The sequence below is a fragment of the Synchiropus splendidus genome, chromosome 9 (genome assembly GCF_027744825.2).
Source record: "Synchiropus splendidus isolate RoL2022-P1 chromosome 9, RoL_Sspl_1.0, whole genome shotgun sequence".
In the NCBI taxonomy this organism is placed as follows: domain Eukaryota; kingdom Metazoa; phylum Chordata; class Actinopteri; order Syngnathiformes; family Callionymidae; genus Synchiropus; species Synchiropus splendidus.
This window is the reverse complement of record NC_071342.1, coordinates 13,586,379-13,598,797: the sequence shown is the minus strand read 5'-3', so window position 1 is coordinate 13,598,797 and position 12,419 is coordinate 13,586,379. Positions and strand designations below refer to the sequence as shown.

The following is a 12,419-nucleotide window of genomic DNA, read 5'->3' as shown; positions in this document are numbered from 1 at the left end:
TGTCAATATTATTCTTCATAGGTGAATACAAATCAAACATTTAATGACAATATTTTATTTTCTTTCTTAAAACCTGTTTTTGCCATGCACAGGATTTAAAAACTGCCCAGGTTTTTTTTTTCTTGTTTTTGATAGATAAGCGAGGAAGCTGATTTTTTACTTGTAAACTTAAGTTTATTAGGGCTATTTAAGTGCCTCACAACACAAAGTGAGAGGTGCAAAGGTGATGAGGAGGGATGAGACGCAGGTGTCTGGAGTGATAGAAGTGTGTGGCAACCAGATCTTCGGCTCCCTCTGCAAATAACTGCTAAAAATAAGAACCTGCGGTGGCACATAGTTTCTCTTAGAGAATGATCATACTGTTTAAAAAGGTTGCTTCAAACAGTAGAAGACCAGAACCACAAGATCAGACACAACTACATGCAGCAGGATATGAACATGTGATACTGGAGGAGCTATTTGAAGGAGTGTATTTTTGGGAACAAGACATTGTTTTCCTCCAGGAATCCATATGAAAGGAACAGCAAGTGACTTGGGCATTTTTTATTCGACAGCACGCCCAACTAGGAGGATTCCCTGGGGCGGACCCAGAGACGATGACTCTCAGTTGACCTAGAAACACCTCAAGAGCCAGAGGAGGTATCTGGGAGCGTGTGCCTCTTGGTTCCAAATAGTGCACCGGTATCCAATGTTTGGATAGCAGTGGAAAATGGATTGAGGTAAAGAACAATTATGTCAGTAAAATCCGTTTTAACCAAGAGCACCACCTACTGAGCATTGGAAATTAGGACACTGTATCATCACTACTGTTTCATGAAACCTGATCAACCCATCACTATTAGACACGAAGAAGCAAGGTTCAGTCTTCAGTCTACACGTATGGGGGGGAAAAGACTCACTCTGATTTAGTACTGCATTTCACAACTTGGTCTTCTCCGAACGGCTTTCATTTAAGTGGCATGTTTGTTCTCCAAGTCCAGAGATGAAACAATATTTTGGTGCCTTTTAAAAAAACAAGCTTTTCTTCTCCAGCAGTGTAATTTAACAGTGTTCATGTTGGCAGTGTTTACTATGGGCCGTGGCATGGTGCGCACACACAGTTTTGCTCCATCACACTTGATAATGCACAATAGGAAGCAGACAAAGTGTTCCGGCACTCTGCTCCTGCTGAGGAACACTCGCAGTTATTCAAATCAGCATGAATCACTTCAAGGTGTGCCGGAAAATGTCCCTCAGATAACAGCAAATTTGCCACGAAAAATCACCATGATGATGCCACTTTGAATCTCAATTGACAAATCGATGATGATGGAGATGAAGAAATCCAACCACAGTGACGATATTGATCTGACACGATTGATATGCGTTTTAAGGTGGCAGCTCCGGAGACGTCTCAATCTCGCCTGGGAACTTCAAATGCCAGGATTCATTTCCCTCCTCTGCGTTTGGGAAGACGCTATTATGGCCGGGGAAGTGACAGTTGTATCAATTATGCATTAGGTGAAAGTTTGTGAACGACGTCTATGCAAATTAGCCTCCCTCCACGGATGGAAGGGAAATAAATGAAACGGCTCTTTTCAAAGTATCCAGTTCAAGGTGGGCGCCCATCACTCAGGTTTCTGGCGAGATTATACAGAGACCCGAGTAAAAATAAAGACACAACCTTGTGCCTCCCTCCACTGTTTGTAGCCTCATTAGAAAGTGCTTTTGGGAAATCCAGACAGAAACATTCAAATAATCCAAACAGAATTGAGATGTCTGAAAATGATAAAAGGCTTTCACAGATGCACAACTAGGAATAGACCAGTCTCTAAGTCGGATCGATTAATTCACACGCGCACGCTTGAAAGTATCGACGTGGAGTATGATGACGCAGACCGTCAGTTGCTTTGTTTGTTGTTGTGCAAAAAATACCAATTTATTAGCACAGAAAATTCAAATCAAATTTATGTCCAAGAATTTCAATCTGAATCAAGACCCCCCTCCTCCCGGATCTCACTCACAATTTTCAGTTATATTTCTTCACTTGTAGACCCAATTGATATTGAGCTTGAAAGATGCATATGCATCCTATATTATTAGGAATCTATCCTTTGCTTTATTCAACATCCTTTCCGACAGGCAAGCTAGATGTTAAACTCAAGTCGAAGCTGTAATCCAGGGAGTACAACAAAGTTGGGTTGGATACTGAAAATAATCCTATATAAATCTATAGGGCTTATAGAATATCCAAATAATATAATTTATTGAGCCATCAAATGGTTTGTAAGTCACATTTTTATTATTAATTCTGATCTGTTTTTATTGTTTTCCAACATTTGGTGAGCATGTAAGAGATGCTGGTGAAGTGAAGCCGGCTCTTTTGCAGTTTAGATCCACATCCTTTGCTCCTGGAGAGAATCTTTAACATTTCACATGAGAGGTTTCTGACTCACTAAGAACACCTTTCAAAACTCACGTTAAAATATGCACGATCAAGTCCACCTAAATGCTATTTAGCTGTGTCTGAGGATGTCCATACTCACCAGGTTTATGTCCAGCTGTTCAACACCTTTGAAAGATGAACAGACATGACTGAGGATTTGGTGAGATGTTCGTTCCAATTGCATCATCCCTGTTCTCCCAGGTTCTTTTTTTGCAGCTCATCGCTGACTCTTTGTCTTGGAATCTTTCATGTGTCCTGCTTGGGCAGTCCATTTCTAGTTCAACAGCGCCGCCAACAGGTAGGAAAACACCCTGTTCCAGTGCCTTTGTCTAGAAAAAGAAACGCAGTTCATCAAGGTCAATTCAATTTCTACATGAATGCAAATATAAAAATCAGTGTTCAAATATACAAATCATTCAAAAGAACAGAAACAACTGGTGCCATAACAAAGACAAGCATTTTCTAATTTTGCTGTCAATATTTTGTCCGTCCCATTTCATTTTCAGTTCAAGATCGTCTGACAATATGAGTTAATAAAAATGTCTGCCTCCTTTTCAAACACAAATTTCATACACAGTTTTTGCACAGATGTTTTTCCAAGTTATCCTGTTATATGTGTTGTTTCTCTGTGTGACATTTTATGATCATATTTAACACTTATGAATACAAATAATAATGGTGTCTTCATGAACTAATTGTCTTGACCTGACGGCAGGAGGCTTCTCCACACTTTCCATTCAAATGCTTGAATTAAAAGGCAGAGATACGGGAAAATAGATATCGTTTTAATTATGGGATGAGTTGCCTCTAGTTAAACAAATACAAAGTTTCTTTGCCAAACTGCAACAAAATTGTGTCCTCTTACCTTGTGGTTTTGGTGACGTCTTGAGTCGTTTATGTTCAGTTTTCACGCAGGTGCTCGCCTTCATTTAGCAGGTAAGCAATGAATAACGGAAAACAATATACAAACATAGTTCAACAAACGCATCTTAGTTTGATATCACCTAAACTGTTTCGCCATTTAAAAAGAGAGATGGCGACACAACTCTGCCATTTCTAATGTTTCCACTGAGTGGCGCTGTTATTATTTGGAGCAGGAAAAGATGACGTGGCGTTTTAATACGTCACTTCCTGGTTGCGCTGTGTTGACATCTGCATCGCAAGTAAGAACCTTACGTCTTAAGGAGAAATTCATTTTGATATTGCCACTGTCAAACTGCGTGTCCAACCGCAGGCTGTGACTGAAGGAGCTCCGCGGCCGCAGGGGAGACGATGGCCGGGCTTCTGCCGATGCTTGTCTGCGGACTGCTGACAGTCTTCTTCGGCGCTTCAGCCAACGGAGACGGATATCCTCCTTTCACAGATGAAATCGCCTTTAAAATATCCTGGTCAGGCCCCGAAGATACTCTGGTGGGATTCCTCACTCAGTCAGACTTGTGTTGGTGTCATGAGCTACTACTCATCTTCTCTTCTTTGTAGCCAACTTCAAGTTCACTGTACAAGGAAGACAGCTTTGTCATAATGACGACAACAGAGAAGGAGAAGTACAAGTGCATCCTTCCGTCGCCGCCAACCACAGATGAGGTCAGAATGTGCATTGCCTTTTTTTAAAAAAACTTTGTTTGGCAGTGTATTGCAAGCTGGAGGAAACATTTTGCCGACACATATCTTGGCACAATACCCATATATGAGTCCATTCTGACCTTGATTCATTTCCCGCGCTGATCTGGATCCCAATGTTCTTGCTACTGGATGGAGACATGTCTGATTCAATGCCAGTCCACTGCAGGGCTCACTTACACACACACCCACACCTCTGAGTCTGGAGTGAACTTGTGTCCTAGTTTCTGTGGAAATGAAATTGAATTGTACTGTGTGTTTTCCCTGTGTTTTTGGTGGATTCCACTGTGCACTCCGGTTTCCTCCTACAGTCCAAAAATGGTCAGATATGAATCATCTAAGATGCAATACTACAGTGAAAGCATCAGCAAGCTTTTTTTTATTTTAGATGTATCAAAAATTGAACATCACAAACTATTAATAAGTATTTACATGCTTTTTGTGCATGGCTTGGATTTCATTTTCATTTCTGTCTCCCCAGAGTGATGAAAGACTGTACAACGGACTCAGCCCAGGCGAACTACTGGAGCCACTTTTCAAACGAAGCACCTGCTCATACAGAGTAATCCATTTCTGTTGTGCCTATTTTTCTGCTATCTTCAAGCTCTGACAAATACACAAGGGATTGGTTTCCAGTGTTGCATGAACTGTAAGTGAGCTGTAAACTTCCTCTTCTTCCAGATTGAGTCTTATTGGACGTATGAAGTCTGTCATGGCAAACATGTTCGGCAGTATCATGAAGAGAAGGAGACCGGACAGGTCGGTGTTAGCGGTAGATAAAGTCGCTGTCATTGTGTTTGTTTAGTTTCCATCCATCTTATTATTTTTAATGCTGTTTGTCGGGCTTCCAGCTAGGAGGGTGTCTGCAAAACATGGAAAAAATGGACGCCCGATTCTCAACCGTAGCTTGGCTGCCAGATGTCGCCATTTACCAGCCATATACCAGCGTAATCCGGCGGCCAAGCTAAGGTCGGGAATCTGGTGTCCATTTTTTCATGTTTTGCAGACGCCCAGACGTCCTCCTGGCTAAAAGTCTGTGTCTAGTGAATCAAACTTCACATCATACTTACTATACTATGTTTGTCATAGTGACGTCTCCACCATTCAGTTTCATGTGATCTAATCATATTTGAATCAGCAGAAAATAAGTGTTCAGGAGTATTTCCTTGGAAACGCAGCACAAAAAGTCCAAAGTACTGATCAAGGTAAATTGGTACGTTTTTAAATCATCTCACATGTTGTTTTTATATTTATTCAAGGATTTGCTTTCTATTTCCAGACAGTGTCAAAGACGAGGAGAAACTGAAATCTTCATCTGAAGCAGAGGTCTGTCTCAATCTTGTTCTCGAGTAGTTCTGTGCTTTATTTTCATTCTTAAATCTCTTGTGAGTGTAGGTGCAGTCGAAGAATATCGAAGGTCAGCTCACGCCATATTTTTCCATGGAAATGGGAAACGGAACGCCTTGTTTGCTGGAGAAGAACAAGCCCAGGTCCACGTCCGTGCTTTACGTCTGCCACCCAGAGGCGAAGCATGAGATCCTGTCTGTTGCTGAGGTCCAGACTTGTCGATACGAGGTGGTGGTGCTAACGCCACTGCTCTGTTCTCATCCAAAATACACGCAAGTCTCCTACTACTGCTTCAGAAACAAAGCACCATGTGTTTGCATACCAACAATGTCACTGATGATGTTTTCTCTCCAGGTTCAAGACATCGCCAGTGAACCCCATATTTTGTCACTCTTTAGCCGACTCACCGATGCGGCCCCGCGGCCTGTCTCAGTTGGACAAGCTGCAACAGGAGCAATTCAAAGATCTGTTGAGTCCTGAGTCGGAAACCAGAGAGGTAAGATTCCACTGTCGATTTGAAAGCTGAAAATGTCCCTGAACACCCTGCCTTTGTTTCACAGGAAGAGACCACAACACTCAAAGAGGAGGGCTTCACTTCCTCTCACAAGCCCATGGCTGTAGGCGGCCAGTCTCAGGTTGCCGTGGGAACGACTCTCATCTCTCGCCTGACGGACGACCAGCTCATCAAGGAGTTCCTAAGTGGATCGTACTGCTTACACGGGGTGAGGAGGACTGAAACCTAACTACTGAATTGGCAACAGTATTGCTGCGGCACTTTTGGTTCAGCAGGTCAATGGTCACTGACATAGCCAAGCGTGTACATCGGTTGTAGCTGTCTATATAAATGCTGAATTGAGCCACTGTGACATGCAAGCCAATGGATCTGTTACAGGGGGTTGGATGGTGGAAATACGAATTCTGTTATGGGAAACATGTCCACCAGTACCATGAGGTGAGTCGCATTTGGTTTGTTTGATAATTCTCTGTCATGAAAGGAAGTTATTGACAACGTTATTCAGTGGAAGTTAGTCTTGAGGAGGCTGAGTTAGGAGTCACACTGAGAGACACTGAGGTTGTTTTCTGAAGTGACCAGGACTGCATAAGGAATGTCTGAAGAACAACTGGTGAAGTGTAGCGACAAGGTTAGGGTGACCAGACGGTTTGGACCGGCATGTTGTGGCAACCCCTGATGGGGAATACCAAAAAGAAGACGGTGATAATAAAGTCATCTACATCAGAATTCTGTTGATTTTCTCAGGATAAAGAGCAAGGAAAGAACATCGTAGTGGTCGGCAGCTGGAACGCAGAGGAACATATTGACTGGGCTCAGAAAAACGTGGCTCGAACCTACCAGCTGAAGAACGATGGAGCTCAGAAAGTCAAGTATGTAGTCGGTAAAATCGGTGATCGGTTTGGCGAAGCGTTGCCAATGATGTGAATTTCACTGCAGGCTTGTTTCCCACTTTTACGGCCACGGAGACACGTGCGATTTGACTGGGAAACCCAGACAAGTCATCGTCAAACTCAAGTGAGTAATCTGGACGTATCATGTGCCTGTTGCCTCAAGTCAGTGCATGTGAGAAATTTTTTTTTTTTTTTTGTAGATGCAAGGAGTCGGAGTCCCCCCATGCTGTGACAGTGTACATGCTGGAGCCTCAGACCTGCCAGTACATCCTTGGGGTGAGTGATTTAATATTCTATGTATCTATCTATTAGCTGTTGAAGTTGAGTAATCTGTGTTATGTTGGGGTTTTTTCAGGTAGAGTCCCCAGTGATATGTAGGATTCTTGACACGGCTGATGAATATGGACTGCTGTCGCTCACCAGCTAGCCACAAAACAGAGCAGTGAGCAGATGAACTGCTGTGTGGTGGAGGATAAGAGAGGCCCACGGTGCTGCACCAAATGCCAGCAGTGCGTGCAACAAACTGTTGGTGAAGATGAAGCCTGACGGACTTCTTGTTGCACGGACGCCGGGACCCACCAGCCTTGCGAAGGCCGGTGCGGTATCACGGCTGGATTCAGCCAGAGAGACGTTCTACTCTGCGAAGGATTTAATTCTGCTTTAGTCTGCGTTGATTCAAGGCAGGTGGTGAGGATTCACGGGTTTATCAGGAAATCATCAAAAGCATGATTGTGGTGATTTGTGTGTGTGAGATGAATAGATGCTGTTTTATTGAATGAATGTATAACTTAAGCTATAGAGGCGACGTTGCTTTGAAACTTGAATGGAGGTGTTTCACCGTGAGAATGCAGCCTGGTGTTAAAGGTTTCATGAAGGGAACTGATCACTACTGTATGATCTGGAGGATTTTACAGCAAATTAAATAAACTTTACACTCGTGTCTCCGTTGTTTTATGGCCAGAAATGAATGTCATATGTGCAATATACTTGCTTAAGTTCATTTCTATATCGTGACCTCACTCGCAGTTTCGTTGTTATGTCGAAGTACGGCCACCAGATGGCGCTAAGAAAATTGAGCGATTATGTTCAAGGTGAAACGAGAGGAATAATGACTCCGGACTAGTTCTAATGAAATGTCTGACTCAATTCTGTTACAGGACAATGAACCCCAGGCCAGAAAACGCATTTAAACAAATCCGCATCGTCTTTTGTGACGCAGAGAAGAGCTCGCGTTCTGATTGGTTACTCCAACCTGATGACGTACACATTCAATAGACGCGTCTGACGCGTCCGAGATGAATAGATCAATACATTGATTGCCTTTATTGTTCAATCAAATTAGACAAGCAAAACACATGTTCATCCACATTTAGGTTGTCAATATGCAAATGCACCCTATGCGTGTGTGAAGGTGTCGGGGGTGAGTGCAAGTGACCTTTAACTTTTCTTGATCCTCTTCATGTCCTGGACATTCACATCCATCCTCCCTCATTGTTTGTTCCACTTCTCCTTTCTCTGTTAATATATTCATTTCTGCGTCTCTTTTTATGAACCAGGGGTGTCCAAACTGTTCCAGAAAGGGCCGCAGTTTTTTTGTTCCAACCAATAAAGCGAAGACTTTATCACCTTCATCAGGTGTCTGAAGCCTGTGAACCCGACTTCCTCCGACCACTGACAGCTGGGTTGGAACAAAAACCTGTGCCCACCAAGGCACTTCTGGGGATCTGTTTGAGACCCCTGCGCAAGTATCATGATGTTCAATGTTCAACAACATCATTCACTCGCAGCCGCATCCACATGACCGTTGTCTTGAGTCGATGTAATAGTATAAGCTGGACATGTTTACTGAACTTCTATTGTTAGTTTACTATTTAAGAGGGAAAACGGTGACAAGAAATGTATGATGTTTTCACTGAACCTTTTTAATGCGAGACAAGATAAAATCCTTCCAAGGACCAGTGAAGATGAGGGAGCAGAGGTCAAGAAGACAGGTGAGCTCAAGGATTTGGTCAGTGATATCGCGGGATGGGCAGAAAATAAACGAGGCGAAGAGGAGAGTGCAGGCAGAGAGGAGTCAACTGTCACTATATGAGTGAAGAGCATCAGCAGGAAAGCCAGAGAAGCTTCATAGGACAGTTGAAGAGTCCCTGGTTTTCATTGAGAGGACAGCAACAGAAAGTATCGTATCACTGTCAACGAGTCAGAGGAGGGGGAGAAGTAGAGGAAGACAGTCATGAAGTTGATGGATGCGATGAAGGAGGATATGAAAAGACCAGGGAGGATGATGAAGGAGGAGGCGGACGCTTTATGAAACATGACACGTGCGTATGGTCAACACAAAACCAGTGAGAATGTGTTTCCAATGCAAGTGCGTCACATTTATTGAATCAAAACGTCCACATTTACATCAACCTTAAGAAGCAAAACCCAACCGTGTGCAGCCGCATGCCACCAGCAGCCGTGTCCAAGTAAGGCAAGAATGATCACAAACCAAGACTACATCAACTATGAGGTCTCTGAGGGAGGGCGTGGCCACGACAGGTCCCACGCAGCCCAGGAGTCTGCCGTGTCTAAGTGAGAAATCTGCCGGGCTCAAGAGAACGGGTCAGATGGCGTCAGTCCCCGGCGCTTGTGTATATAGTCACATGCATGTGCAACACAGGGGCAGAAGGTCAAAACTATACTCGTGAAAAGAGAGACAATTTACCGCCACGTATGTCAACACATGTCAAGAAGGAATAGCAAGACTGGCTGTGATGCAAGTGTTTGTTTGGTTGGTCAGACGGAGGGGACGGGGATCTGGTGGACTGAGGTGCTCTCCAAGTCCTGCAGTGCGTCTTGGGGCGTGTGGTAGTGCATGGCTACGTAAGATTTGGCGAAGGCGAAGGTCTGAGAGCTCACGGGCTGCAGGCTCGTGGGCGAGCTGGGCCCGGCCGAGGGGCTGCTGTTGTAGATGCTGTAGTAAGGCTCGATGCGGGTGTTGATGGGCGTCGACGTGCTCGGCGGGCGAGGTTTGCGTCCACCTGTGGCTTTCGGAGTCGCGGCACAGTCCCTGGAGTGACTCGGGCCGCAAGCTTGGTCCACCAGCCGCCTGGCCGGCTTGGGCGACAGCACGTATGCCGAGTTGGTCTCGTGATGGGAGGACTTGTTTCTGTTGACCTCCAGGTTCCCCTTGCCCATGGCGTGGAGGCGAGTCTTCTGCTTGCAGCAGAGAAGCCCCAGCGCCGCCCACTGAAGGCAGCACAGCACCCGCCGGCGCAGTCCGGCGCTGTTCCGCGAGTACACGAACGGATTGATGCCGGACTTGAGGAATATGAGCACAAATCCGCAGAGTTCAAATTGGTAATGAGCAAAGCTGCTCTCGGGCGACAGCACGTCCTGAGCCAAGGACACGCCCATGGGCAGGCAGCAGAGCAGGACGGAGAACACGATGACCACACAGGTCACCATGGCCTTCGAGTCTTTGGCGGTGGCCAGGTTGACCGAGGAGACCAGCTGGCAGCAGGTCGCTCCGGGAGCCGCCCCTGGAACGAGAGGCTGCCCGGCCCTGCTGTTGAAAGAGTGCGTCTGGATGTTCTGCAGTTTGTTGTAAGTCTGGTTGCGATACAGAGAGGGTCCTTGAACGCCACACTGCATATTGTCAAAGCCTGCCGCGGCAAAAGGCGGCGGAGGTGGCGGGCAAGTGGCGGCCACGGCGATCATAGGACACTTCCGGACTTGGGCGTTCTTCCTGAGCGTCTGAGCGATCATCAGGTACGACACGGACACCACAGCCACGCAGAAGGCAAAGTCCGCCAGGTAGACGTACAAAATGACCCGGGCTCGTCCGCCCCCGAGGCCGAAGTGAGGCAAGCAGGGTCCGTCCCTGCGGGGGTAGGCCCGCATGGTGAGGAGGGCAGCCATGGTGAAGCTGGACGTCCACAGCAGGGCGGTGAGGGCCAGCGTGCAGGGGAAGGAGGCGGTGCGGTTGGGCTGCTGTCCCAGCACCATGCGCAGCCGGTGCAGGGCGATGACCGCCACCGTCTCCAGGGACATGATGATGAAGCCGGAGCTGGTCAGGTGGAAGGCGAAGCAGAAACTCTTGGACACGCCGTCCACTCCGCCGGCGTCCAGGTACAGCACCAGGGCAAACATCGGGGCGGTCACACAGCAAATGAACAGGTCGCAGAAGGACAGGTTCAGGATCATGAAGTCAAAGTTGGTGCGGAACTTGCGGAAGGCCGGGTCGAAGAAGGACAGAAAGACCACCAGATTCCCGTAGGAGCCCAGACAGAAGATGCAGATGAGGAGGACGGAGCAGACGCAGAGCGTGGCAGTGTGAATGACCGCCCACCCAGAGGGGTCAGGGCTGCCCGCTGGGCCGCTGAAGTTCTGCAGTTTGGGAACATCCACCAAGTCAGGTGGAGCGGCGGCCGTGCCGTTCATGTTGAGGACCTGCTGCAGGTTTATTCCACAGCTTCGCAGACGGACTGGACTGGAGACTCATCAGCATCCATCCCTGCTTTCTTCTGCTACAGAGAGAAGACCAAGTCAAATGAGATGTCGCTACACCGCAGGTCACGTGACCATCACAGGGAGGGCAAATCTCCTGCAATACATTCGACACGCGCAAAAAAGCAATGCACCACTGGTGTTGACCAATTTCGCCTCATCCTTTTCTCTTTTTCCTCTTTTACATCACAACTTCAAACGCAACCAAACAAATAGTAGCCAAAATTGAGTCGACCTACCGTCAGAAACCGTTTGTTTGTCGACCATCTTCACGTGATGCAGCCCATCTTCATGGTCAGTGAATGCATCGCGACATGAAAACGGGCTTTCTACACGAAAATACCCTCAAACCTAAACACCGAACAGAACCCGCGAGCGTCTCCGGATTATTGGAGGCGAATGCAGCGCAGACATTTGAAGGCGCTTTCGTTTTCTTTGTGGAAAATCCATTCTTGCACACGGGCGACCGCCGCTGGACGTGCTCGGAAAAATGAGTGTGAAGTCACTGCCTACGTAGGAGCCTGAGCCGCATTCAGGTGTCCGTCAGTAAACCGCGCTTGCCGTCATCCACAGAGAGCCGCAGACACCGAGCTGGAAATATGGTGAAATATGATTCGATCAATCAGTTTCTCATCTGAAATCGTAACACATGACAGGTTTTTATTAGACAAGACAGCGACAGTGAACGAGACACGCACAATCACAGCATGACGACGAATTATGTCTCATTTTTCGTTTTAATAAACTACTGGAATGACGCATTCACGGACAATGGCTGGACCACGTAGTTGCCAGGCGACTACATATATATATATATATATATATATATATATATATATATATATATATATATATATATATATATATATATATATATATATATATATATATATATATGATATGATATGACGAGATGTAGACCGACAGTTCAAATTCAGTTTCTCCTGAGAGGGCTGGACTAACATCTGGGTGAGGCTCAAAGAGGAAGCGCCACCAGCTACAGACAATCTCTTCGTAAATGTGCGGGAGGTTTCTGAGGAGAAGTCTGGGGAGGTATCTACATTATGAATGACAGTCACCTCAGACAATGACACTAAATCTTATTTGTTCAACATCTTTTTTAACTCCAAAG

At 45.9% G+C, this 12,419-nt stretch overlaps 2 protein-coding genes and 1 long non-coding RNA gene across 5 annotated transcripts; 1 reads left to right on the top strand and 2 right to left on the bottom strand.

The window, feature by feature from the left end:
• Positions 1-2,298: 2,298 nt before the first annotated feature.
• Positions 2,299-3,631, bottom strand: LOC128764885 (uncharacterized). Its single transcript, XR_008415806.1, has 3 exons — positions 3,291-3,631; positions 2,526-2,754; positions 2,299-2,390 (listed from the first exon to the last, which is right to left on the bottom strand). It is a non-coding gene; the product is annotated as an uncharacterized LOC128764885 (long non-coding RNA).
• erlec1 (endoplasmic reticulum lectin 1) lies at positions 3,534-7,730 on the top strand. 2 transcript variants are annotated; one of them, XM_053875137.1, is made up of 15 exons: positions 3,534-3,588; positions 3,660-3,835; positions 3,905-4,009; positions 4,527-4,607; positions 4,727-4,804; positions 5,187-5,250; positions 5,325-5,371; positions 5,441-5,664; positions 5,747-5,888; positions 5,953-6,114; positions 6,285-6,344; positions 6,651-6,775; positions 6,843-6,920; positions 6,997-7,072; positions 7,152-7,730. In XM_053875137.1, exons 2-15 carry the CDS (start codon positions 3,698-3,700, stop codon positions 7,221-7,223), a joined length of 1,452 nt encoding a protein of 483 aa, XP_053731112.1. In that variant the 5' UTR covers positions 3,534-3,588; positions 3,660-3,697; the 3' UTR covers positions 7,224-7,730. The 2 variants fall into 2 exon arrangements, with proteins under 2 accessions (XP_053731112.1, XP_053731111.1); XM_053875136.1 differs by having other exon boundaries at positions 5,184-5,250.
• A 535-nt stretch (positions 7,731-8,265) lies between these two features.
• Positions 8,266-11,791, bottom strand: gpr75 (G protein-coupled receptor 75). Of its 2 annotated transcripts, none has more exons than XM_053875412.1 (2): positions 11,527-11,791; positions 8,266-11,304 (listed from the first exon to the last, which is right to left on the bottom strand). In XM_053875412.1, exon 2 carries the CDS (start codon positions 11,219-11,221, stop codon positions 9,575-9,577), a length of 1,647 nt encoding a protein of 548 aa, XP_053731387.1. In that variant the 5' UTR covers positions 11,222-11,304; positions 11,527-11,791; the 3' UTR covers positions 8,266-9,574. The 2 variants fall into 2 exon arrangements, with proteins under 2 accessions (XP_053731387.1, XP_053731386.1); XM_053875411.1 differs by having other exon boundaries at positions 8,267-11,307.
• Positions 11,792-12,419: the final 628 nt, after the last annotated feature.

What these genes read in the sequence shown, in the direction of transcription:
- erlec1 (XM_053875136.1), top strand. Translation starts at nt 3,698, where the DNA reads ATGGCCGGGCTTCTGCCGATGCTTGTCTGCGGACTGCTGACAGTCTTC. An exon ending in AGTCCAAAGTACTGATCAAG is followed by an intron (nt 5,251 to 5,324) that starts GTAAATTGGTAC and finishes TTCTATTTCCAG; the next exon opens with ACAGTGTCAAAGACGAGGAG. An exon ending in AATCTTCATCTGAAGCAGAG is followed by an intron (nt 5,372 to 5,440) that starts GTCTGTCTCAAT and finishes TTGTGAGTGTAG; the next exon opens with GTGCAGTCGAAGAATATCGA.
- gpr75 (XM_053875412.1), bottom strand. Translation starts at nt 11,221, where the DNA reads ATGAACGGCACGGCCGCCGCTCCACCTGACTTGGTGGATGTTCCCAAA.